This window comes from Bos indicus, chromosome X (genome assembly GCF_029378745.1).
Source record: "Bos indicus isolate NIAB-ARS_2022 breed Sahiwal x Tharparkar chromosome X, NIAB-ARS_B.indTharparkar_mat_pri_1.0, whole genome shotgun sequence".
Lineage (NCBI taxonomy): Eukaryota > Metazoa > Chordata > Mammalia > Artiodactyla > Bovidae > Bos > Bos indicus.
The window spans coordinates 137,798,699-137,825,122 of record NC_091789.1 but is presented as its reverse complement, the minus strand read 5'-3'; the positions used below and the strand labels follow the sequence as shown (position 1 = coordinate 137,825,122).

The following is a 26,424-nucleotide window of genomic DNA, read 5'->3' as shown; positions in this document are numbered from 1 at the left end:
TCCTTGAAAGAAAAGCTATGACCAACCTAGACAGCATATTAAAAAGCAGAGACATTACAACAAAGGTCTGTCTAATAAAAGCTATGGTTTTTCCAGCAGTCATGTATGGATGTGACAGTTGGAGCATAAAAAATGCTGAGTGCCAAAGAATTGATGCTTTTGAACTGTGGTGTTGGAGAAGACTCTTGAGAGTCCCTTGGACTGCAAGGAGATCCAACCAGTCCATCCTAAAGGAAATCAGTCCTGAATATTCACTGGAAGGACTGTGCTGAAGCTGAAGCTCCAATACTTTGGCCACCTGATGCAGAATTGACTCACTGGAAAAGACCCTGATGCTGGGAAAGAGTGAAGGCAGAAGTGGATGACAGAGAATGAGATGGTTGGGCGGCATCACCGACTCGACGTGAGTTTGAGCAAGCTCCGAGAGTTGGTGATGAACAGGGAAGCCTGGCATGCTGCAGTCCATGGGGTCACAAAGAGTCAGACAGGATTGAGCGACTGAACTGAACTTAATGAAAAGCTACAAACTTATTTATAAAATAAATAAGTCATAGGGATGTAATGTACAGAAAGGTGACTACAATTAACAATATTGTGTTGTATATCTGCAAGTTGCAAAGAGAGTGAATCTTAAAAGGTCTCATCACAAGAAAAAAATCTGTAACTATGTGTGGATGTTTATTAGATTTACTGTGGTGATCATTTCACAATTACATCAATACTGAATCATTATGTGTACCCCTGAAACCAATATATTGTAATATGTCAATTAAACCTCAATTTTAAAAAGAGAGGCATTTACCAAGTCCTTTTCCACCTATAACCCACCCCCTGACCACATCTTAGCTAATTTTCTCTTCAATTCTTATCCCATCCAAACCCAAGCTGGGAAACCTCAGGCTAAAAGCTCCTTGAAGTCTCTCTTAGCACTGGAACATAGTACTCCACAAATACGATTTCAGTGCATGAATAACTGAACGGCTAATGGAAAGTGCCCTTACCCTAGAAGTGCCCATTCTGGACAGGAAGGGGGAAAAAAAAAAAGCTGGTAATAACCTCTTCAATCTTTTCTCTGTGGACCCAGAATTGTAAATCGAGACAGTAAAGACCTCTCGAAGAAGGGGTCCACAAGCAGAAATCTAAGTGTGGTGTTACCTTCACAGGCCCTACACAGCAGGAGGGCACTAGGTACCTTAAAAAGTCGTCGAAGGAGACATTAGGAAGTAGAGGAGTGTGCTTAATCCATGCAGCCCGCTATTTAAACTCGGTTGGTGAGCTGGTAGGAACATAGTTTCAGTTGGTCCTCAGTTACCTTTCCTACCCGGTTTCTGCTCTTGGAGTTGTGGTGTTTGGAACCCGGAGAAATATGAAGCAAACCTATCTTTAGGGGAGAAGCAGAAACCTCCAAGTTCGTTTCACCCTCTAAAAGGCGCCAACATCTAGCTCTGAGAGACCTGGACGATTTCCTCCAGAAATTCGTAAGCTCCGCCCGCTTCTCTGAGGCTTCTCAAGATCAGGTTCCGCCAAGAAGGGGAGAGCAGGGGGCGTAGATCTGCCAAGAGTGTAACCAGAACTAGATGTCCTGGGAATCCAGGGAGTGGCCAGGACGGAATACAGGGAAACGCGCGTGCGCGGAGTTAGTGTGATCAACGAGCACCTCAGGATCATGTGGTGCGGCAAGGAACTGAGGGACGGGCCTGGACCCGTGGGAAGGAGCGTCAGCGACGGCCACGTCGGGAGGGGAGTGGCCTAGGAGTAACACAGAGGCGTGACCGGAAAATGTTGGACTGAATCGGCACGTGAAGGGCGTGGCATAGTCGCTCCTAAGCGCAAGACAGTTGGTCGAGCCTGCGGGGTGTGAGCTCAGGCAGAGGGCAGATAAACTATCAGAGTGGAGGTAGAGACAGAAGCACAAAGGGAGTTGCGTGGTGTCAGCTCAACAAACATGACCCGAAGGGTCAAAAGAATGTGAAAGGATTCTGATCAGTGTCGGTGGGGAGGAGTGGCGTACGAGACGCATGTGACGTAACAGAAAGGCGGGCCCTGGTGTAGGCGGAGCGTAAGGACGTACCGTGAACGTGGCCGTGGATGGTCCGTAGGGGCGTGGCTTTGACGCTCTAAGGAGTGCGACAAACATGGTCCAGCTCCAAGGAAGGGTGGGTCCACGCGGAGGTAAGAGGCGGGACCAACTTACCGCGCAGGCTCCTTACCGCGGCTGGAAGCCCGGAGAAATGGCAGCAGCGGTACAGTCAGGGAGAAGAGCAGGTGAAGGGCTGGGCGGAGAAGACTTTCGGGCTCCAACACGGGGAGTGTGGCCGGGGGCGGGGGAGGACTTCCGGCTTCGTCGGGACGTGGGCGGAGCGCGCGGGGCCGTGACGTAGGATAAGCGAAATGACCTGTTGCGGCGTGAGGGGCGTATCTAGGCGACAGGGGGCGTAGACAAGATGGCCGCACGCATGACCCTCGCATCCTGGTGGCAAACAGGGGTTTCCGCTCTGGGAAATCTTCGGATAAGGTCGGGCGGTTAAGTGGAGCGTGGGCGCAGGGGAGCGTTACCTAGCAGAGAGAGCAGGAATCCTTTTCTACACATTACCATGCGCTGCAGTGGGCTCCGGACCCGGGATAGCTGTCGGCCCCTCTAGAGAAGGCCAGTCCCGGCGGGGCTTCTCTGTAGGATGGAGGAGAAAGCAGCAGGAAATCACTCCTTCCCTCATCTAATCCTGTTCCTCCGCTATGAGAGTCTCCAGAAAACCACACCCCTCTTTTGTGCATTTAAAAGAGTTTTGTGCATTTAAAAGTAGAACAGGTGTCCCAGAGAGTTTGGGAAGTGAGGGGCTTGCAGTTTCAGTGATCGAGTCCTACCAAACTGGGATTCAGTCATATCTGCATTGTTGATCTTCTCCCTGATTATGCCAAGGGCTATGGACAGATTCACAACCACTCTCAGAGCAGAGGATCAGCAGCTATGTCTTGTGGCCATATCTAAGCCTTCTCTACTCCTCAGTTCTATTGTTTTTCTTTTGTGTCCAGTCCTGGAGCTAGAGGGGAAGAGTCTACCAAATATAGATGTTGTTGGTGGCTGTGATTCTTTGTGGCATGAGTTAAGAGCTACTGCTCTCAGACTTCTCTTGTGGTCCAGTTGCAGGGGGCACGGGTTCGATCCGTAGTCTGGAAACTAAGGTGCAGGGAAGCCAAAAAATAAAGTAAAAGCTACTGCTCTAAGGATGCTGGAAAGCCCTTGTTATTAATGTAATTTCCTCTTGTTTATTTTTGCTGAAAAGCTTGAAAAACGTGGGGAGATAACAAAGATGTGTTCACGATATGTTGAGTAGGATTCATTCTCTGTAAGCCACTGTAAACCACATTGCTTTCTGCTTCCCCTTTTTCCTTTGCTGACAACCTGGTCATCTCCACTGTGCTGTTTAAAATTCTTGATGGAATATGGAGGGAACTCGGGAATCTGGTGAAACCTTTCACCCTACCCATAAGCTGCCCCTGCACATCCCTCAGAACGGTCTCTATTCTCAGCCTGCATCGAAGTCCACAGCTTACCAAAGTTCATTCATCTGCTTTCCCCCCTCCCCGCTTAGTCTCCCTTCTGGGCCCTAATAAAGAGCTACACTGTTCCTGAGTATTTTGGAAATGAAAACCTTTCAACTTTCTAAGGCTTTCCTGATTTACTCAGAAATTTAAACTCAGTACCAGGTCTAAAATTCATCTAAAGGCCGCAAGAAGTTAAGAGCACCATTGCTGTGCTTGTGCACATCTGCCCTGATGTTCCTGGAGCTAGGCAAAAGGCTGCCACCACTTATACTTGGAGTACAATAAGAGTTGAGTTCCTTTTGACTAAATATGAATATTGAGGACATCTGATGGAAAGAGGGAAATTCCACTGGAGCAATTAGTTGCAGTGCGTTAAACAATTATAAACTTAACTTTTGATCCCATATTGGGATCATAATCTTTCTCAGTCAAGATAAGGAAACATATAATTAAAATTTCAGAGAATTGGAAAAGGCTATCTTCCTTTGTAAATCAGAAGGCAAAACGTCAACAGTCCATTTGATAAGAATCAAGAAATTTGTTTTCAACGTAATTAGAACCTTTAGTTGGGTTATTTTTTTCTGTTTTGCGAAGTATAAATGGTTTAATCAGGCAGAGTTTGAGAGCCAAGGCATTTAATAAATAATCTACAAATTATTTTAAAAGGCTTTTGGAATCTATTTTCATTCATGGATTTCTGTCTGCAAAACAGCAGATAAGGAAGGTGTAAGTAAAATCTAAGAACATATATAAATAATCAATGATAGCAAAGGGGATGTAGCACAGAAAGCTTACCTTCCCTGGGGTCCATCCACGTCATGGGCACATCTTTCCTGTGCCTGTATAACAAAATACAGCTTGAGATTACTGTACATTTATACATTTCAGGATTCACCCATGGCCTAGTTAATAATGAGTATCAGTTTACTTTTAATGCTAAATTTTGCAGTTTATACTCTAGGTGCAAATTCATAAACATTTTTCTGATAAGGATCTTTCTGAAGCATATATCTTGACATAAATAATCTCTTGTATTGTTACAGGTATTGTAGCCTGTGCTGTGCTTAGTCACTCAGTTGTGTCTGACTCATTACGACCCCATAGGGTGCAGCCCATCAGGCTTTTCTGTCCATGGGGATTCTCCAGGCAAGAATACTGGAGTGGATTGCCATTACTTCGTAGAGGGTATCTTCCCAACCCAGGGATCGAACCCAGGTCTCCTGCATTGCAGGCTGATTCTTTACTGTCTGAGCCACTAGGGACGCCCTAGCATTAGCTAAATTTTCTATTGGGATTTCCCTGGAACCCTCCTTGCCCCTGACCTTTCATGCTCCCTTCCTTCCTTGATTGCATTTGACTTCCCTTTCTCTAGGCCTCCCTAATCACTCCATTTTGTTAGTCTCCCTCTAGATACCTGTTACCCCTGGGGGAGGGGATTTTGCTTCTCTTTCTAGCCTCATGTCTCCTTAGCACCAGCGCTGCATTGCCAACTCTCCCTAGACCTCTGCTCTTGCCTGCCACCGCCCCAGTACCTCAAATCCAGTAGGGTTAGCAATAAGAGCACCATCTTTCCCTCGCCTACTGTGCCAGGTTCTGTTTCTCTGTTCAGGGATTCATCCTCGTTCTACCATGAGCTAGACTATTCTACCGTATTCTCTCACTTGAATTATTGGAATTTCATTTCAAACTCCACATACCCAAATCCAATCTACAGATTTCCCACCCAAAACCTTTTCCACACACAGCCTTCCCGTCTCAGTTCATGGCAACTCCATCTTTGCAGTTGTTTAGGCCAAGAATCTGCCAGTGTTCTTTGACTGCTTTCTTTCACATCTTACAGGCTGTGTCCCCAAGATACAGCCAAGGCCCAACCACTTCCCACCACGTCCACTGCAGCGTCCTTAGTTGTAGCCCCTGGATTATCCTGAATGGGGTCCCTGCTTCTTTCTTACATTCTGGTCATTTTCCAATAGGCCACCCTGAATTATATTTTTTAAATGTATATGAGATTAAATTCCTCCTCTACTCCAAAAACCTCATTGTGTTCCCATTTTGTATAGAGCAGTAGTTCCCAATCAGAGGTGACTCCTGTTCTCCTGGGGACATCTGCAATGCCTGAGGATATTTTGGGTTGTCACAGTTGGATGGAGGGTACCACTGGTATCTAGTAGGTAGAGACAAAGGATGCTTCTAAACATGCTACAGTGCAGAGACCAGCTCTTTACAACAGACTTATCTAGTCAAAAATGTCAACAATGCCTAAGCTGAGAAACCCTGAGAAAGAACCTTTACAATGGCCTAGATGTCTCCTTGATACGGCATCCGCTACCTCTGGACCTCATCTCCTACTACCCTCCTCCTGGTTTACTCCACTTCTACCATATTTACCTCCCCCTTCCCCATACAAACAATCTGAAGGATGTTTTCCACATGATCGGGACCTCTGTTGTTTATGGCTTTCCTTCCTCTGTCCTTCTGCCTCTAGGTTATTAGATTTCTGCAAGCTGCTGGGGAGCTGATCAAGATTTTAAGCTAAAGATGGTGAAGAGTCACCTGAGGGCCATTCTTCAAGCCTCTCCATGCAAGACACTGGAGAAGGTTCCAGATTCCGAGGTCCACGTCTGCAAGGCCTTGCAGCCTCTACACCTGCACTTACAAATCCTGGAACCGAGTCTGTGAGTACATGGCTTCCTGGACAGAGTGGAAGCCTGGTGGTTTCCTAAGAGTCATGTGTGTGGAGTGTGTGCAGCTCTGATGTCAGTGGCATTCCAGACTGGGATTAGATGCCTTGAGGAGAATACCCCATTGTTTCTCTGTTAAAATATGGGAAGTTTTCCCCCTAACTTTATTGAGCTACAGCTGACCTAAGTCTGAGGCACACATCATGATGGTGTACTCTGGAACATTCCATCCCTCATTAGAAATTGCGGAAGAGTTACTTGTAGCTGACCAACTGGCCCGTGTGTGGGAGGTGGCAGATGGTCTTCCCTGACTCCATGGCACTGCTGCCATTGGGTGCTCATTCCATGCTGTTGGGGCTGGACTGTGCACACAGATGTTGCATGGCATCCCTAACTGTCCCAAGACCTCCCTAAAGGTCTCCTGGAGGCAAAGTCACACTGGCACAGAACCCCTGGGATGATAGGAGAGGATAATGTGTGTGATGGTGGAGACATGAGTTTAATGCGCTGGTTAAGTGTATCTGCCAAATAGTTATTTTCTATATTTTCCACCATTCACAGTGAATTCACACAGTTTTCCAATGTTGGCTTGCTTCCAGATTGTAGGTTTCTCGACTTTTCCTCCTTGGGCTTACTCTCTCTGACCTTATTTGCACATTAAAAAAAGAATTTATGAGCAATGCCAATCTAGCTAAATCCATTGCCTTGAAACTGCTTCATAAATATATTTTTATTGTAAGTTTATTTTGTTTCTTCCATCATTGACTGTGTTCTCATTAAACCAAACTGGCCTGAGTCATAATAAATTTCTGGTTGCTGGGTGTGGCTTCCTACCAGCAAGCCCACATCCTCCCCAGAATGGCTTCTTCTCAACACTGGCACTTTGCGGTCTAAGGCTAAAAATGGGGAAAAAGCAGTCATATTTATCTAGTTACTAAATCTTGTGTGTGAAGGTATTCCTTATTTTCTTGTTTATATTTACAGAAAGTATTTACTTTTTTGTATTTACACAATGATGAAAGTAAATCAAGTATGCTCATGTCTTTAGGATAGTTTGCTCCTTTTAGTGCTGACAAAACCCCAAAAGTAGTGGCTTAGGTAGGTGGGGGAATTCTGTTTTTTTAATAAACATTATTTATATTTATTTTTATTTGTTTATTTGGGTTTTAGTTGCAGCACTCTGAATCTTTGGTTGCAACACATGGGATCCTTTTTGAACAGCATGTGGGATCTAGTTGGAAATTGGAAATGCAGGATCTTAGCCACCGGACCACCAGGGAAGTCCCAGGGGGACTTCTTTTGGTTAATTTCCCACATCAGATGAAATGTTCTTATTTGTTACTTACTAGAAGAAACAGGTGAGACTCACTGTTTGATTGTGGTTTTCACATATTACACTGTGCCTCCTTGTTTCACCCAAGAGAATGTTGGTCTTTGCTGCCCTGGGCCACTGAGCATGTCCTGTTTGGATATCCTGGTCCCTCATCATTTGGTTAGGAAGACAATACTCATTGATTCTGGAGTCTTAGTACCCCAGAGGAAGGCCAATACACTTGTGATCCAAGACCACTAGGGGTTAGTTAATGTTCAGAGTCCTTAGCGAGCGCCTCCCACACAGCGAGAACTCAGTACTGGCAGCTACCTCCAGTACCACAGTTGTCATGTCATCACCACCATCATCATGTCATATGCTCAGCAGCTCCCTCAGATGTCTGACCATTTTCAGGATCTGGGGAGCACAGCGAGGACTGACAGGAGGAGGAGTGTATGGCAGGTTGAGAAGCAGCGTTTCACCGGGGCCTGTGCCCTGTGCTCTACCTTCACTCCCCATCAGGCCCAGGCAATCACTGGTGTGAACTCAAACTGCCATTTGCTGTGATCTCAAGTTACAGACAGTAAACGTTGACAGTCCTAACCCTGCGGATTGGTAATATGATAAAATAAAGATAAAAGCCTGCACCAGTTACCCAAAATGAAAAGAAAATCAATTACATTTCATGTATCACCTACCTTAATTGAGCCTAATTTTTTGTCTGATAAAAAACATTTAGGTATGAGATCTTAGACCATTGGGAAATAGGTTTAATAATACTAATTTTTAATTTAATGAAATATAAAGAATATCATCTAGAATGGAAATGGTACAGATTTGTTACTATTCTATTGATTCTTAACATTCGTGATCTCCCTTGTTTTAGACAGAAGAGGAACATTTATTTTTAAAACAAATTGGAATAGAATAGCAATGTATAAAATGTAGCTATTAGCCACATGTATGTATTTACATGTAAATAATGTATTCAGATCGTATGGCCACCTGTGGAAATTTTCATTAGCAGAGAAACTTCTATTTGACAGGACTGGTCTATATTATAACTGAACTATGTTAGAAAACTGTTCTATTATTTCTCTAATTAATTTTGAAGAACACTAATAAAGCCTGGAGAAAAGCTTGTTTTGCAGTGTCTTCACAAAGAATTCCATTATTCCCCTGATAATATGGGCTGGGATACCCAGACTATATTGTTTTCTATTAACTTTCAAATCATCTTGAGAAACAGTGGACACATTAAGAACCTTTTGGATTTTATTAACAGCCTCAGGGGTATCTGCAGCTACAGCGCCCTAGCAAATAGCCCTAAACCGACCACCAGGAAGCATGGGCCTTAGTCTGCTGTGGTGGTAACTACGTGTGATGATGTGGTTACCTGGGCTCAGCGTCAAAGTGCCTCTTACAGCCCTGATGCTCTAACAAGGCAGTCTGTGATTCTGTGACCATCCTCAACAAAGTCACATGGAGGGTCCCTGTGTACACCCTCACTGCAGTAGCCCTAGGCCCACTAGGATGGCATTCAATTTGATGAGGAAACAGCATATCTCAAGAAAAAGGACAGTACAGGGCAAGATACAGGAGAAAAGGTTAATGACAGTTTAAAGCAGTAATGTCCAAAAGATATATAATGCAAGCCACATGTACTCTTCTGATTTAATAGTCACACTAAGTGAAGGATAAAGAAACAGGTCAAATTCTGAGGTGGCACAGGGGTAGAGAATCTGCCTGCCAATGTAGGAGCCACAAGAGATGCAGGTTTGGTCCCAGGAAAGAACGAACCCTCTGGGGTAGTAAATGGCAACCCACTCTAGTGTTCTTGCCTGGAAAATTCCATGGACAGAGGTGTATGGTGGGCTTCAGTCCATGGTGTCACAAAGAGACACAACTGAGCATGCACACATGTGCATAATATACTCAGTATATCCAAAATATTATCACTGTAACATGTAATCAATATAAAATTAGTGAGCTAGTTTACATGAGTAAGTCTTCAAAGCCCAGTGGGGTAGCCTATACCCTACATTTTCAGCACATCTCAGTCACTGACCAATGGGAGTAACCTGGCAAGGTTCTGGAATAGCGTGGAAGACCAGAGTTTGGGAAGGATGAGAAATAAAATTAGATGGGCATGGTGGGTTCCTAATATGAAAACCTTGGTGCCTGGACACAGAAGTTTGAATTTCACATAGTCTTTAACATGGGAACAACATAATAAAGGTGGTAATTTAGGAAAATTGATGGATGGCAAAACATAGTAGAGGGTAGTAATGTTGCAGGAAAGGGGACCCCTTCCAGGGCCCGAAACTGGGCTCTTGTCTAACTCTCGGAAATGAATTGTTTGAGGAGACACACGTGCTGACAAAGCAAGAGATTTTATTGGGAAAGGGCACCCAGGTGGAGAGCAGTAGGGTAAGGGAACCCAGGAGAACTGCTCTGCCGTGTGGCTCGCAGTCTCGGGTTTTATGGTGATGGGATTAGTTTCCAGGTGGTCTTTGGCCAATCATTCTAATTCAGAGTCTTTCCTGGTGGCGCATGCATTGCTCAGCCAAGATGGATGCTAGCGATAGGGATTCTGGGAAGTGGATGGACACACGGTGTCTCCTTTCAACCTTTCCCGAACTCTTCTGGTTGGTGGTGGCTTATTAGTTCCGTATTCCTTATCAGGATCTCCTGTCATAAAACAACTCATGCAAATGGTTACTATGGTGCCTGGCCAGGGTGGGTGGTTTCAATCAGTGTGCTTCCCCTAACAGTAAGAAAGGAGGAAAAGTGAGCAAAAGGACTTTTCTTCGAGGAAAAGTGTATGGTGTAGGGTCCTAAACTAGGCTGGTGGTCATGGGCTGGGCAAAGAAGAGATAAACCTCAAAGATCCTTAAGGAAAAAACAATGTGCTCAGCAGAGTAAAAGGAAATAAAGGTAAAACAGGAATGAACCTAAAAGGTTGTTGCTGATCCTTGAAAGACGCCAGGATTCTTGGCCTCCAGAGGAGAGGAATTTAATCCAGGGCCAGTGACGAGGCTTGACTGCTCAGAGCTTTTGTGTAATTAAGTTTTATTAACGTATAAAAGAGATAGAGAAAGCTTCTGACAGAGACATCAGAAAGGGGCAGAAAGAGTGCCCCGCTGCTAGTCTTTAGCAGGAAGTTATATACTTACTAGCAGGCTGCTAATAGAGAAAGGAAATGTCTCAAAACTGAGTGGCATCAGGCACATCACCCACAACATCCATTTTGAGATAACATTGGCACAAGGTGAGTCATCCCGGGCCCTAAAACGACTGATGTGAATCTTGAAGAAAGGCAGGTTTCCAAGTAAATACATAATCTCATTAACACAGCTTAAGAGAACATTTGCATGAGTAAAAACATACTGGTTTGTCAAGTGGGTTCTGAGTCTTAAGCAGAATAGACCTGAAGAAAGAGGGAGTCTAAGGTAAATACATAGTTCATTAACATAGCTTAAGAAAAACATTTCCATAAGAAAAACACATTGGTTAGCTCAAGGTTTGAGAAAAGTTTAGTTCGAACCAGGTGTTGTCATGGCAACACAGAATTTTAAAGGAAACCACCTTTTAATTTCATATAGAGAAGGGAAAAACATCTGACTCTTGTAGTTTGTTTCTTCCTGCTGCTTAAGAGAGAGAAAAAATGTCTGACACTTGCAGCCTATTTCCTCCGTTTGGGGGCCCCTAGCCTTCCTGCCTGTTATCCTCTCAAACCCGTCCCAGAATGGTCTTTATTTTGTACATTCAGTCCACAAGCAGTGGTTAAAAGCCAGCTAGGGGGAAACTAGAGGGGCAGCAGATAAGTATGCATACATGCATATAATTATCATTATACCTGTGGTAATAAACGTTTTGAAGGAAAAGATCAGAATGCAATGATTAATAAGAGGGGATTGTTTAAGAGGATAATCAGAGAGGTATGGAAATGACACTTGCTGAAGAGGCAAGAAGCCAAAAATAGGAGCCAAACCTGAACTGAATGAGGGGAAATTGATTTCTGAGGAGGAATCGGAATTAAGGGGCTAAGGCAGGCATGATGCTGAAAGACAGACACCTCAGAGGCAGGAGCTGAAGGTGGCACAAGCACAAAGTAAAGCACAGCCAGGACCAGTCAGGTACGTAAGGACTAAAGGCACGCACATCTTCACTATGGAGTCTAGACAGATTGTGTTGCTCTTAGCACATAAGTGAACTCTTCCTAATGACAGTGTGGTACCACCCCTTAAACCTTGGTTGACAGAATCACTAGCTCTGTTTATTTCATTTTCCCCACAGAAGAAGCTGGAAACACAGGCTCCATTAGAGCATATTATCACCTTCCTACTTGGAGGGAAAGTCTGAGCAATTAACCAAGAAATCATTTTAATTTCTACTTTGTTAGAATACAGGAAGAGAGAAGAGAACAAAAATGTTAATTTATCTTTAGTAAAACAAGCCCGGGCAAAAGCTGGCTTCACTAAGAGGATGGTCACCAAGGGTTCCCTGATAGTTGTAGGGGGTTGGGTTGTAGTTGTCTGGATTCCTAAAGGAGGAGGTGAGTGGGAGAAAGCCTGGAAGCTAAACTTGTGAACTGAAGGGCGTGAATTGATGAGTGTTATGACCATAAAAGAGCCACTGAAGGAACAGGCCTGGTTTCCTCAGGCTGCTGTTTGTGTGGGTGAGGGAGAAGATTCTAGGCATTTCCTGAACAAAGCGGGGGCCAATTAAAGGTGAAACAGGACATCGTCTTAGGGATCTGCTCATCATTCCCGTCTTCCCTAGTCTCCATGGGAGACAGACCCTCACCAGCTGGTTTTGAAGGGTGTGAATGCTTAAAGCCTCAGCCCCCCTCTGGGCATCTCAGGGGAAATGTCAGGTCTCTGCTGGCGGTCAGCTTTAAGACTGACTCAGGGCTGTTCTGAGGGTTTCTGGAAGCTTTAAAATAAACTAAAAACTAACCAAATACAGCTTTTTAACCCAACAATAGCATTTGGATAATCCATGCTCAGATTAAAGGGCATTTATCAAATTAGGAACTACAGGGCACAATAAAGGGGGAAGAAGACACGGCTCCTGCCTGTAAGGAATCTGCATTCCAATCCAATAATAATATGATTATATGGTGCCAGTTCCCCTCATTTTTCACTTTAGATTTCGGAAACAGAAAGTTCTCCTGCTCTCAAGGAAGTTCTTGTTCTTCAGGAGTTACTTTATAGCGAGGGAGAAAACCCACAACGTTGGGTTCAGACCTCTCTAGAGAAGAGATGATCTGCAGTATGTGAAAAGCTGAGCAGAAAAAAGGGAATACCCTGAGTTTGCCTGTTGCTTTTGGCTCTAGACCAAGATTTCTCAACTTTGGCATTACTGATATTTGGGACCATATAATTCTTGTGAAAGCCCGTCCTGCTACTATGTAGCATGTTTAGCTGCATCTCTGGCCTCTAGCCACTAGATGTCAGTAGCACCCTCCTCCAGTTGGACAACTCAAAGTGTCTCCAGACATTGCCACATGTCCCCTGGGGTCCCCATAGCTCCCTCCCGTGAGAACCACTGGTCTAGAAACTGCCTTGGCATGCTCTGTGTCTCTTCTGCGGGCCACTTGTAGGATCCCGCTTGGGGCAGCTATCTCAGGAAGAGAACCATGTCCCATGTAAGAGGAAACCAGAGGCAAGCCTGTTTTTTTCTGACAAGTGGAGTACCAGTGACCCTGCCATGCACAGAGGGGTTTGACTGGGCTGCAGCTGCCTTGTCACTTTCTCAAATCCTCAGGCTCGTTCTCAGCGGTGGGATGAGGTACAGAGGGGCACTGGTCATGATTTATCTCAATTCATATTTTGTCTGGTTTTCCTGCTGGTCTTGGTTCTGCCCATCCATGCTGCTTCTAAAGGGCAGAGACCTGGACGACCCAAATTACGCACATGGAGTCTGTCCATCACATGTGCATAGCTCTCTTTATTATAAGGAATTTGTTGAGATTTCTCAGAGACTTGCCACAAAGACCTGGCGCTTGACTCTGGTAGAAAAATCAGCACCGGTGATGCCGTGGGAGACAGAGTGTGCGTGTACCCCTGAACTTACAGTGTCATAGCTACGCAAGTGACAGACAGAACTCCAGGGACCTTAGCAATGCTAGCGTCTGGCCAGGCTTTGCAGGATGTCTGCCTAATCCTCACAGCTGGCTCCTATAAGAGGTGAACTCAGAGGACACACCTCCGTGGGCCCATATGATCCCCGAGGTGAGGATTCCAGCTCGTGGGCCTCTCCATGACAGCCCCGATGTGCTTTCTCCTAGTGCACCCGCTCTGGGAGAAAGTGGACCTGGCCCCGGCGGGTGAGCGCCAGTCGCCCATCAACATCCGGTGGAAGGACAGTGTCTACGATCCTGGCTTACAACCGCTCACCATCTCTTATGACCCGACCACCTGCCTCCACGTCTGGAATAACGGGTACTCTTTCCTCGTGGAATTTGAAGATTCTGCAGATAAATCAGGTGAGAGCCAGACCCGTGGTCTCATCCGGAGTTAAAAGGACAGCTTCATGTCAGCACAGGCCACATCGCACAGCCCCGGGAAGTCTCTTGGTAGCTGTGGTATGGGACTCATTGGACTTACTTCTTTTTTTCATTGTGAAATACACATGACTTTACCATCTTAGCTTTTTTTTAAGTGTACAGCTCAGTAGTATTAACTACATTCACACTGTTGTACAACCATCACCACCATCCATCCCTATAACTGTGTACCTATTAATAACTGCTTATTTTTCCCCTCCCTCCAGCCACTGGCAATGAACATTTTACTTCTGTTTCTATGAATTTTGACTATTGGGTGCCTCATTTAAGTGGAATCATACAGTATTTGTCTTGTAATGAGTGAATGAGTTCATTGAGCATAATGTTTCAAGGTTCATTCATATTGTAACATGTATAAGAATTTCACTCCTTTTAAAGAGAAATAATATTCCATTGTATGTACAGTTGATCCTTAGACAACATGGAGGAGCACCAACCCTCTACAAAATTGAGAGTCCAAGTAAACCTTAAAGCCAGCCCTCCGTATCTGCAGCACCTCTGTGTCTGCAGAGTCACGCAGCTGCAGATTATGTAGTACTGGAATATTTACTTAAGGAAAAAAATCCACGTATAAGTGGACCTGTGCAGTTCAAACCCATGGTGTTTAAGGGTCAGCTGTATATACCACATTTTGTTTATCTCTTCATCCATTCGTGGCAGCTGCCTTTTGGCTATTGTAAATAATGCTGCTGTGAACATGGGTGTACAAATATCTTTTCAGGATGCTGTTTTCAATTCTTTTGAGTATATACCCAGAAATAGGATTGCTGGATCCTCCTTGGACTTCTTTGAGCGTACTTTTTTCATTTTTATGAAAGTATCTCTTTTCATTTTTATTCATGTTTCCATCTTCTAGAATAAGTAGTATTTTCTGTTAATACATATATCTCTGTGTATAGGTTGTATTACTGATGTAGAAAATAGGGCATGAAGTTTAAACTTTGCTAGAAATTTATTTCCTGTGTGTGTTGAATATGTGGTAATCCTCTGCTAACTGACTTGACAAATAACGTTTATATTAAATAGCAATATTACTTAGTCAGATTTATGCATGGGTTTTTTTAAAAAAAATACATACTACAGTACTATATCATCCGTTTTTGGTTGAATCTACAGACGTGGAACCAAGGATGAGGAAAACCAACTGTAAAATTAAATATGCTGATTTTCAACTGTGAGGTGGCTGGCACCCCTAACCTGTGCGTTATTCAAAGGTCAACTGTACAGAGCAAAAGGCTAGTCAGGCAAGAAAAAGATTTGGTCACCCAGCAACATGTATTTTGTCATTCATTGATTTATTTATTGATTCAACATTTACTAAGTGCCAGTCATGTGGCAGACATGGCACTAAGTGCTAGGAATAACAACTCCATTCTTGGCCTCCCAGAATTCAAAGACTAGTGAGAGAAACACACAGTAAATTAGAATTATACAGCAAATATGATTTGAAAAAGAGTTTCTAAAAATACTGTGGGACCACAGAGGAGGGTGTGATATAGACTGTTCAGAGGAGTGTATGGTGATTTCACTAAGGAGGGGACATTTGTGTTGGGTATTGAAGGATGAATAGGCGTTTGCCAAGAGGATTAGAAGGGCATTCCAGACTGAAGGAAAATCATGTGCAGAAACAGATGTTAGAAAGTGTCCAAAACCCAGTGTGGCCAACATGAGAGTGTATGCTGTGGGGATAAGCAGGAAGAATGGTGACCACTGAAGATTAAGAGGGTAGATGGAAGGCAGTCTTCTGACTGCCTAAAAATAACACTGGTTATTTTTAAACAAAAGAATGGTATAGTATGATATCATCTAAATAATTGGTCAGTTGCTTCATTTTTTTGACGTTAACCCAGGCAACAGTACAAGATTAATCTACATGGGAGATGATGGGAGCCTGTGGCAATCAAAGGAGAGAAAGCAAGTTTTAACAAGCATTTTAAAAATAAAAGCAACAAATAAAAATAAAAGAACTTGGAGTCTTCTTCAAATGAGAAGAAGGCAAAGTTAACCGTGATCTTGTGGTGTCTCACTTGGGAGTCTCTGGGGTGGCAATGCCAGAAAGTTCATGAATGATGGACAATGGATAATTTGTAGGGAAAAATAGGGAGCATGTAAGAAAATAAAATTTCTTCTTACAACTTTTCTGCTAATTTAATTTTAAATGTTACATTAAAAATAGAAACACATTTCAACGGTTATGCCTCAGAAAAGGAATGTGTCTTCAATTCCTGTCTAATTCCCATAGGAAGAATCTGTTTCTCTCAAGACAAGCATCTTCTCTCCTTTTGATGCAAATGAGTTTTGGATTTTAGTATTTCCTGCAGATCAAGATGAGAATGAATAAATACTGATCCCTCACTGAAATGTTACTCATTTTACTATAAAATTTTTAAAATGTTTCTCCCCAGATAAATCCTTTATTCAAAGTAATATTAATTGCTGCTCCATTAATTGCATAAGTTTCTTCCTATTCTTTGTTTCTATCTCATTTTGCATCATATTGTCATGTTTTTACCAGTGGCTTTATTTTAGGTAAGGAAACATGTTTAAATAGTATAGGCTGAATAAGGCTACCAACTTATTTTGGAGTGATCCTATATGATCAGGCACTAATTCGTTTAATGGTGTTTCAGCTGCACTTGGTACATCAGAATGCAATCCAATTTGAAAGGTTTGAGGGTGCAGCAACTGGAAGAAGATGGTTTGGCTATGGTAGGAATATTTTTAAAGGTAAAAAAATCTTACCAAGTTTAAATTATGTGTTGCATTCTAGAATGAAAAGATAAAACATTAGATATTGTTATTTACTTTAAGAATATGGGGATCAATACATTGGTATGATAAACAATGGTTAAAAGATTGTTAAGAATATATTTCAAATGGTATAAAACTAGGCTGTCCAATATGGTAGCCACAGGTCATGTATGGCTGTTGAGCACTTAAAATGTGGCTACTGTAAGTGAGGAAATGAATTTTAAATTTTATTTTAATCAATTGTCATTTAAATTTAGGAACTGACAATTCAGTTATTGGAAAAGTTTAGAATGTCTGGAACAGCTTGGGTATGTTATATACATTTTCAAGTGTAAAATATACAACTCAAGTGTAAAATACACAAATCAAGTATTTCTGATAAAAATTTAGCATACAAATTCACATGTGCTATATGTATTAAAATTAAGTTCACTTATGTTTTGTTTCTTTTTTAACTTTTTTAGTACGACTTCTAGAAACTTTAAAATTACCTCTGTGGTTTGCATTATATTTCTATTTTTAAGCACTGGTATAAAAGGATAAAAGGAGATAATAATAAATACCAGTTAAAAATGTGAAATTTGTTAAGAATATATTTTAAATGGAGTAAAAAGATAAAGGCAAACAACTATGAGAAATGATCAGGAAGGGAACTAACATTTATGACAGTTGCTGAGTGCTTCGTTTATCTCCCATAGAAGGCTCTCTGGCAGACCCTCATCTCCATGTTTTAGATGAAGAAAGTAAAGCTCAGTGAAGTTAAATGCTTTCCTGCCAGGTCACTCAGCAACTGGAGAACTGGATTGGAGCTCTACAGACCATACTCTACACAGGATCTCTGAGCTCCTACAGGTTCCACAGGTGCAGGCCTCCTGCAAGCTCCCTGCCTTAGTCCACTGTGGATGCTGAGTGTTTAAAGGGTACCCAGGTTTTATTTTAATCAGGTGTGGTAAAACACACAGACATGGAAATGGCTATCATGGAGGAAGAATTTTATTGTACTCACAAATACCTGAAAAGAAGAGACATGGCATGCCATGTGGGGACACATGGGGAATCTCCACGGGTGGTCAGGAGGCAGAGAGAGCAGGGGAATACATGGACAGAACCTCTGTTGTGGTTTCCATGGGAAGGAATGGGTAAGACAACATAAGCAGGTTTAGGATTGGCCACTTTGGATAATTTCAGCAGGCTCTGGGCATAGAGGCTTTCCCTAGTTGTCTGGTATGTGGCCCTGGGGTTATTAGGGCAAAGGAATAGTGACTTACAGTGTAAGAACCCCAAAAAGGAAGTAGTCTGGGTCTGATTGGCTGGTTTGCATATGAAAGGTGTGCTCCCTGTTGTTCTCTCTAGCAATTAACTAACTCTGGGAGAGGTGATCCCTCTAGCATTAGCAAGACCTCAGCTATCAAAGCATAAAATATAGAAACCGGAAAACATGGTTATTGCACTAAGGCTTCTCAGGACTCAGGGGCCTGAACTGAAAGCTGCGCCTTACTGTGCTCTGGTTTGCCCTGAGAGCTTCAGCCTCCAGAGCCCCTGTGTGCCAAGCACCAGTGAGACCCAGAGAAGGAAGCTGATGGAGTAAAAGGACACCTTTTCCTTTTCCCAGACGATGAGTTGCAGCCTATCAACAAACAGCCTGCTCATTTGTTTTGTCCACTTTCATTCAGTGATGTTTATAACATTCTGAATTGTATGGCTGAGTCCCTTTGATGTGCACCTGAAACTCTCACAACATTGTTAACTGGCTATACTCCAATACAAAATAAAAAGTTAAAAAAAATACACACAATATAAAATGTAAAAACATAAAGAAATTATCAATTTAATTGCAGTTCCAGTACTGTGGATTGCTTTTAGGTAGTCACCAATCTGATTTTAATTTACATTCTGTTACAATTCTAGAGTGAGATGTCAGTTGTTTTTAATATTTTCTCATTCATTGTTCTTTAGTTAGGCAAACATCATAAAGAGCTACAGAAACTGAGTATTTTGCCATCAATTAAGCACAAGGTAATTTTTCCCCTCTAAATCACTTGAGATATACTTTATGTTTCAATCTCTGAGTGGAGACAATAACAGCGCACTTTGAATTGGGAAATGTAACTCACCACAGTGTAACTGAGGTTCTCTTTGAAAGTCGCCCCTTAAGACAACTTGCCATTTATGATGCTTCTGTTGAGAGAGACCTTGGCCCTGGGACACTCTGCAGGGGACAGAAGTGATCCTGTTGGTGGGCACAGATGGCTCTGCTTTGGGTGCCATGCCACTGAGCACTCAGGAACTCAGAAGCATAACGAGTCCCCTTCTCGGCCCCAACCCCTGCTCCTTCTCAGTCCTTGTGCAAATCCTCAGGGCAGCCTTCTGGAGTCTAGCTACCCTCCCACAGGCGGGGAGCAGAGAAAAGTTTGATAGACACTTGGTTTCTCCAGCTTTACAGAACAATTGCCCACATCTTTCAGGGTGGATACCTCTGTCCACCCCAAAGATTAATTTACATTGCATTTTAGAAATGAGAATTCCATTAGTTTCTCTTGAAAAAGAGAGGCCTTCTTATTTATGCACCAGCTACCACCTAACACCTCCCACTGAGGACTATACAAGTGTCAGTTATGTCTCAATTTTTTTTAAAAAAGTCAGTTATATCTAAACTTTAAAAAGAGAGATACGTAGTTAATTACAGGAGCAAAGCATGGGCATGATGCTGTCCTAAGGTGTCCGGAGGTAACTGGAGCTCCTCTGGACCACTGCTGGTTCCCCAGATTCCCCTGGTACCATCACCTCATCATCCAGTTCCTGAGTGGTTTTCACCACAAAGAGATGCCCTTGTGGATTATTTGATTCTTCCTGCCTGATGCTCACCTGCCTGGATTACAGGACCTATTCAGGGTCCCTGACTAACCTGCCACTCTCAGAATCTGTCACCTGGAAGCAGCCCATAAGAGGTAGATCATGAACAGGTATGTTCTTCTTACATTTCTATATTAAGAAATTCTAGTCTGCCCCTTTAACACAAGGCTGGGCTCAAACTTTGACATCACTTTTTAACATCTTATAATGCTTCTTCTGCTGCTGCTGCTGCTCCTAAGTCACTTCAGTCATGTCCGACTCTGTGCAACCCCATAGACTGCAGCCCGCCAGGCTCCCCCATCCCTGGGATTCTCCAGGCAAGAACATTGGAGTGGGTTGCCATTTCCTTCTCCAATGCGTGAAAGTGAAGTCGCTCAGTCATGTCCGACTCTTAGCGACCCCATGGACTGCAGCCTACCAGGCTCCTCCGTCCATGGGATTTTCCAGGCAAGAGTACTGGAGTGGGGTGCCATAATGCTTCTACATTTTTAAAAAAAATATGCTAACACCTTGTCTCAGTTTGGACATATATTTGGAGAGTCCAAAAACACATTCAACAAAATCACCATCTATTGTTTTAAAAATAAAATGGAAATGAAAGAATTCCCTAACCTAATAAAGTAGATTAATATCAGCTCAAAAGTAAATAGTATGCCTAATGTGGAAAGGATATCTACTAACGACACTATTATTAGCATACTAAATGTTCAATTGAATTAAATTCTGGTAGTAGCCAATAAAATTAGATCAAAAAATATAAAGGAAATTACAAAAAAGTGGAGTGCCATGTTAATTTATAGAAGTCAATTCCTTTGACATATAAAATCACAGAAGACATAATGGAAGAAAGAACCCTACTTACAATGCAAACTAAAAAACTAAAATACCTTGCAATGAATTTAACATAAAATGTTAACCAAAACAACTGTAAAACATTCCTAAGGCACACAAAAAAACTTGAACTAATACAATCCATACCATTTTATTGAATAGGAAGACATCATAAAGATGCCTTTGATGTCACTTCTCCTTAAATGCTTACTCTTGATAAATTGCTTTCCATTAATTTTATGTGGTCCCAATAAATATACCAACAGTAACATTATGGGAGGCTGTCCTGTGCACTGTAGGATGTTTAGCAGCATCCCTGGCCTCTACTCACTGGATGCCAGTAATAGCCCAAAGTACTGACAACCAAAAATGTCTGCGGGCTTTTTTTAATGTCCACTGCAAACTCAACCCTGGTTGAGCACCACTGATATATGCTAATCTCCAATATTAGCTGACCAATGAAATCCTTTACCTCTTGGTGCCTGAAAGAAACCTAAGTCTAAGAAATTGGATTTAATTAATCAACATGTTGATTTACCAGTAAAAGCATGTGAGTGACTCATAAGTACCTTTAGCTCACTAGCAGAAAACCATAGATTGTTGGAGGGTCTTTGTTGGGAAGGATGCATAGAATTGGAATCCAAGACAGTGTTGTGAGTATCAGTGGGTCCAGCCCTTCTAAAGCAGCATTTGGAAGTGTTTCCTTGAACATACTAGGGCCACCAGAAACACACACAAATGGTGAGGCAGTTCTTCAAAGCCTCCTTTGTCACCTTTTAATTCTAGTTCTCTTGCTTTTTCTACCACATCTGCAGCTGCTTCCTCCACTTAAGCAAAGAACCTCTCTAAGTTATCCCTGATGATTGGAATCAACTTCTTCCAAATTCCTGTGAATGTTGATATTTGGACTTCTTCCTATGAATCATGAATGTTCTTAATGGCATCTAAATGGTGACTCCTTCCCAGAAGGTTTTGAATGACTATGCCCAGATCCACCAGAGCAATCACTATGACAGCTCTAGCCTGATGAAGTGTATTTCTTAAATAATACGACTTGAAAGTCTAAATTACTCCTTGGTCCATGGGCTGCAGAATGGATGCTTTGTTAGCAACACTGATCTTGTTATATATCTCCATCAGATCTCTTGGGTGACCAGGTGCATTGTCAATGGGCAGTAATATTTTGAAAGGAATCTTTTCCTGAGCAGTAAGCCTCTAGGCTTAAAAAAACATCCAGTGAACCATGTTGTAAAAAGATGTGCTATTATGCAGGCTTTGTTCTAAGGGCCTTGGAATTTTCAGAATGATAAATGAGCATTGGCTTCAACTTTGAGTCACCAGTTAATTAGCTACTAACAAGAAAGTCAGTCTGTCCTCTGAAACTTTGAAGGCAGGGACTGACTTCTCTCTAGCTATGGAAGTCCTGGGTGGCATGTTCTTCCAATAAAAGGTTGTTGCATCTACACTAAAAATCTGTTGTTTAGCATAGCCACCATCATTAATTACCTTAGGTCTTCTGGAGAACTTGCTATAGCTTCTACATCAGCATTTGCTCCTTCACTTTGCACTTTTATGTCACACATATGGCTTCTGTCCTCAAACCTCATGAACCAACCTCTGCTTATTTCAGACCTTCCTTCTGTAGCTTCCTCACCTCTCTCAGCCTCCACAAATTAGAATCAGGGCCTTGCTTGGATTAGGCTTTGGTTTAAGGGAATGCTGTGGCTGGTTTGATATTCTATCCAGACCACTGAAACTCTCCACATCAGCAATAAAGCTGTTTCACTTTCTTATCATTTGTGTATTCACTGAATTAACACTTTTAATTTCCTTCAAGAACTTTTCCCTCACATTCACAACTTGGCTAACTGGTGTAAGAGGCCTAGCTTTCAGCCTGTCTCAGCTTTCAACATGCTTTCCTCACTAAACTCAATCATTTCTAGCTTTTGATTTAAAGTGAGATACATGACTCTTTCACTTGAACACTTAGAAGCCACTGTAAGGTTATTAATTAGCCTGATGTCAATAGTCTTGTCTCAAAGAAGAATGGAACTGGAGGAATCAACCTACCTGACTTCAGGCTCTACTACAAAGCCACAGTTATCAAGACAGTATGGTACTGGCACAAAGACAGAAATATAGATCAATGGAACAAAATAGAAAGCCCAGAGATAAATCCACGCACATATGGACACCTTATCTTTGACAAAGGAGGCAAGAATATACAATGGATTAAAGACAATCTCTTTAACAAGTGGTGCTGGGAAAACTGGTCAACCACTTGTAAAAGAATGAAACTAGAACACTTTCTAACACCATACACAAAAATAAACTCAAAATGGATTAAAGATCTAAACATAAGACCAGAAACTATAAAACTCCTGGAGGAGAACATAGGCAAAACACTCTCTGACATACATCACAGCAGGATCCTCTATGACCCACCTCCCAGAATATCAGAAATAAAAACAAAAATAAACAAATGGGACCTAATTAACCTTAAAAGCTTCTGCACATCAAAGGAAACTATCAGCAAGGTGAAAAGACAGCCTTCAGAATGGGAGAAAATAATAGCAAAGGAAGCAACTGACAAACAACTAATCTCAAAAATATACAAGCAACTCCTACAGCTCAACTCCAGAAAAATAAATGACCCAATCAAAAAATGGGCCAAAGAACTAAATAGACATTTCTCCAAAGAAGACATACGGATGGCTAACAAACACATGAAAAGATGCTCAACATCACTCATTATCAGAGAAATGCAAATCAAGACCACTATGAGGTACCATTTCACACCAGTCAGAATGGCTGTGATCCAAAAGTCTACAAATAATAAATGTTGGAGAGGGTGTGGAGAAAAGGGAACCCTCTTACACTGTTGGTGGGAATGCAAACTAGTACAGCCACTATGGAGAACAGTGTGGAGATTCCTTAAAAAACTGGAAATAGAACTGCCTTATGACCCAGCAATCCCACTGCTGGGCATACACACTGAGGAAACCAGAAGGGAAAGAGACACGTGTACCCCAGTGTTCATCGCAGCACTGTTTATAATAGCCAGGACATGGAAGCAACCTAGATGTCCATCAGCAGATGAATGGATAAGAAAGCAGTGGTACATATACACAATGGAGTATTACTCAGCCATTAAAAAGAATACATTTGAATCAGTTCTAATGAGGTGGATGAAACTGGAGCCTATTATACAGAGTGAAGTAAGCCAGAAGGAAAAACACCAATACAGTATACTAACGCATATATATGGAATTTAGAAAGATGGTAACAATAACCCTGTGTACGAAACAGCAAAAGAGACACTGATGTTTAGATCAGTCTTATGGACTCTGTGGGAGAGGGAGAGGGTGGGAAGATTTGGGAGAATGGCATTGAAACATGTAAAATATCATGTATGAAACGAGATGCCAGTCCAGGTTCAATGCACGATACTGGATGCTTGGGGCTGGTGCACTGGGACGACCCAGAGGGATGGTATGGGAAGGGAGGAGGGAGGAGGGTTCAGGATGGGGAGCACATGTATACCTGTGATGGATTCATTTTGATATTTGGCAAAACTAATACAATTATGTAAAGTTTAAAAATAAAATAAAATTAAAAAAATAATAAATAAAAGCTCCCCCCCCAAAAAAAAAATAAAAATAGTCTTGTCTCAGGAAATAGAAAGGCCTGAGGAGAGGGAGAGAGATGGGTAAAAGGTGGTTGGTGGAGCAGTCAGAACACACAATATTCACCATTAAGTTTGTCATCTTTTATGGGCATGGTCTATGGAGCTCACACCCCAAATTCCAACAGTAACATCAAAGATCACTGATCACAGATCACCACAACAAATAAAAAAATAATGAAAATGACTGACACATTGCAAGAATTACCAAATGTGACACAGAGACACAAAGTGAACAAATGCTGTTGGAAAAATGGTGCTGATAGACTTGCTTGATGCGGGCTGCCATAAAACTTCCATCTGTAAAAAACTCCCATAAAACCTCAATTTGTAAAAAAAAAAAACACGCAATAAAGTGAAGCACAAGAAAAGGAGGTCTGCTTGTATTGGGTGGACCACGTGGCGAGGGGGTGTTGAGGAACAGAGTTTGCTCAAGATAAACTGCTGCTGCTAAGTGCGTCAGTCGTGTCCGACTCTGCGACCCCATAGACGGCAGCCCACCAGGCTCCCCCGTCCCTGGGATTCTCCAGGCAAGAATACTGGAGTGGGTTGCCATTTCCTTCTCCAGTGCATGAAAGTGGAAAGTGAATTCACTCAGTCGTGTCTGACTCTGCAAAACCCCATGGACTGCAGCCTACTAGGCTCCTCAGGCCAGGGGATTTTCCAGGCGAGAGTACTGGAGTGGGGTGCCATTGCCTTCTCCACAAGATAAACGAGTGGCAGCTAAAACCAGAAAGAGTATTTCTGTCTCCCTTCAAAGAAGATAAGGTTGAAAAGCCAAGGCTCAAGAACAGCCAGATAAACAACAAAGGACACACAAATATGATTTCAAGACGGGACAGAGTTGATGATTGGGGAATTGCAACTGTCGTCTAATCAGTGTAGATTAGCCCTGAAGAAACTGCAGAATTGCTGCAACAATTTTAGTGGGCGTTGCAGCATAGTGAGACTGGTGGGCTTTGGCATCAAGGACATCTGGTTTAAATACTGATGCCCTTACTTTCTAACTGGTCTCTTTTTTATCTGCCATGTGATAGCAGAAACAGTAAGAATTAGTGTCTATTACACAGACGACTGCTTTGTATACATCATCTTATCTAATGCCTACTGTAATACTATGTAGATTTTATTATCATCTCTGTTCTTCAAATGAAGTAACTGAGACTCAAACATGGAGAGGAACTTATCTTACAGGATGGGACAAGACTGGTGAAAGGAGTGGACCTGGGACTTACTTCATCTTCCCAGACTTTGTTCAAAACATATATTTGATTCCTACTGAGTGTGTACATTTAAGATCAGCAAAGTAAAACAATTATTAGCTCTAACATTTTTCAGTTCATTTACATTTCTATTTCCAAGACAGTTCACTCATTTGACTGAGACTTTACAAGAACGTGAAGTTTCAGTATGTGAAAACGTTGGCTGAGCCCCAGCCCCTTAAGTGAAAAACTTCATAGAAACTCAAATCCACTTTTCTTTACTATTGACCTTATGGGAAGAGAAATATAGCCAGAAGGAAATCAAGTGACTTTACTAGTGACTAGTCAACTGTCATGGAGAAGGCAATGGCACCCCACTCCAGTACTCTTGCCTGGAAAATCCCATGGATGGAGGAGCCTGGTGGGCTGCCGTCCGTGGGGTCGCTAAGAGTCGGACACGACTGAGCAACTTCACTTTCACTTTTTACTTTCATGCACTGGAGAAGGAAATGGCAACCTACTCCAGTGTTCTTGCCTGGAGAATCCCAGGGACGGGGGAGCCTGATGGGCTGCCGTCTGTGGGGTCGCACAGAGTCGGACACGACTGAAGCAACTTAGCAGCAGCAGCAACAGTAAACTGTCGTGGAGAAAGGAAATGGTACCCACTCCAGTATTCTGGCCTGGAGAATTCCATGGACTGTATAGTCCATGAGGTCGCAAAGAATCAGACACAACTGAGTGAATTTCACCCACTTCATTCACTAGTCAACTGTAAACATTAACTAGGGTTCAGTGTCCTGAGTCCTTGACCTGGCTTTGTTACAACTACAAGATTATCATCTCCTTATAGGCAAGGGCCACCCATGTTATCTCTGTACATCTCTTCCACAATACATTCTAGACTTCCTATCACAGAATACATGGTCAATAAAGGAATGGAATAAGATATTTTTACCTCTCTGGGCCTTGGCATCTGGAGAAATGGATACAGA

The 26,424-nt window shown here is 42.5% G+C and overlaps 1 protein-coding gene and 1 long non-coding RNA gene across 14 annotated transcripts in view; one reads left to right on the top strand and one right to left on the bottom strand.

Moving 5' to 3' along the window:
- Window positions 1-2,210, bottom strand: part of CLTRN (collectrin, amino acid transport regulator) — a 47,528-nt gene extending 45,318 nt beyond the window's left edge. For 4 of the 13 annotated variants that reach the window (XM_070784281.1, XM_070784283.1, XM_070784285.1 and 1 more), the window contains exon 1: window positions 2,072-2,210. Coding sequence is in view for 1 of the 13 variants with exons in the window: in XM_070784276.1 (XP_070640377.1) it covers window positions 1,455-1,668 (214 nt within the window). In the remaining 12 variants the exon portion in view is untranslated. Of the gene's footprint in view, window positions 1-1,192; window positions 2,018-2,071 lie in introns of those variants that run through there. The other 9 variants (XM_070784277.1, XM_070784278.1, XM_070784280.1 and 6 more) reach the window with 6 other exon arrangements.
- LOC139181298 (uncharacterized) lies at window positions 2,129-17,297 on the top strand. Its single transcript, XR_011565300.1, has 3 exons — window positions 2,129-2,265; window positions 6,029-6,218; window positions 13,832-17,297. It is a non-coding gene; the product is annotated as an uncharacterized lncRNA (long non-coding RNA).
- Window positions 17,298-26,424: the final 9,127 nt, after the last annotated feature.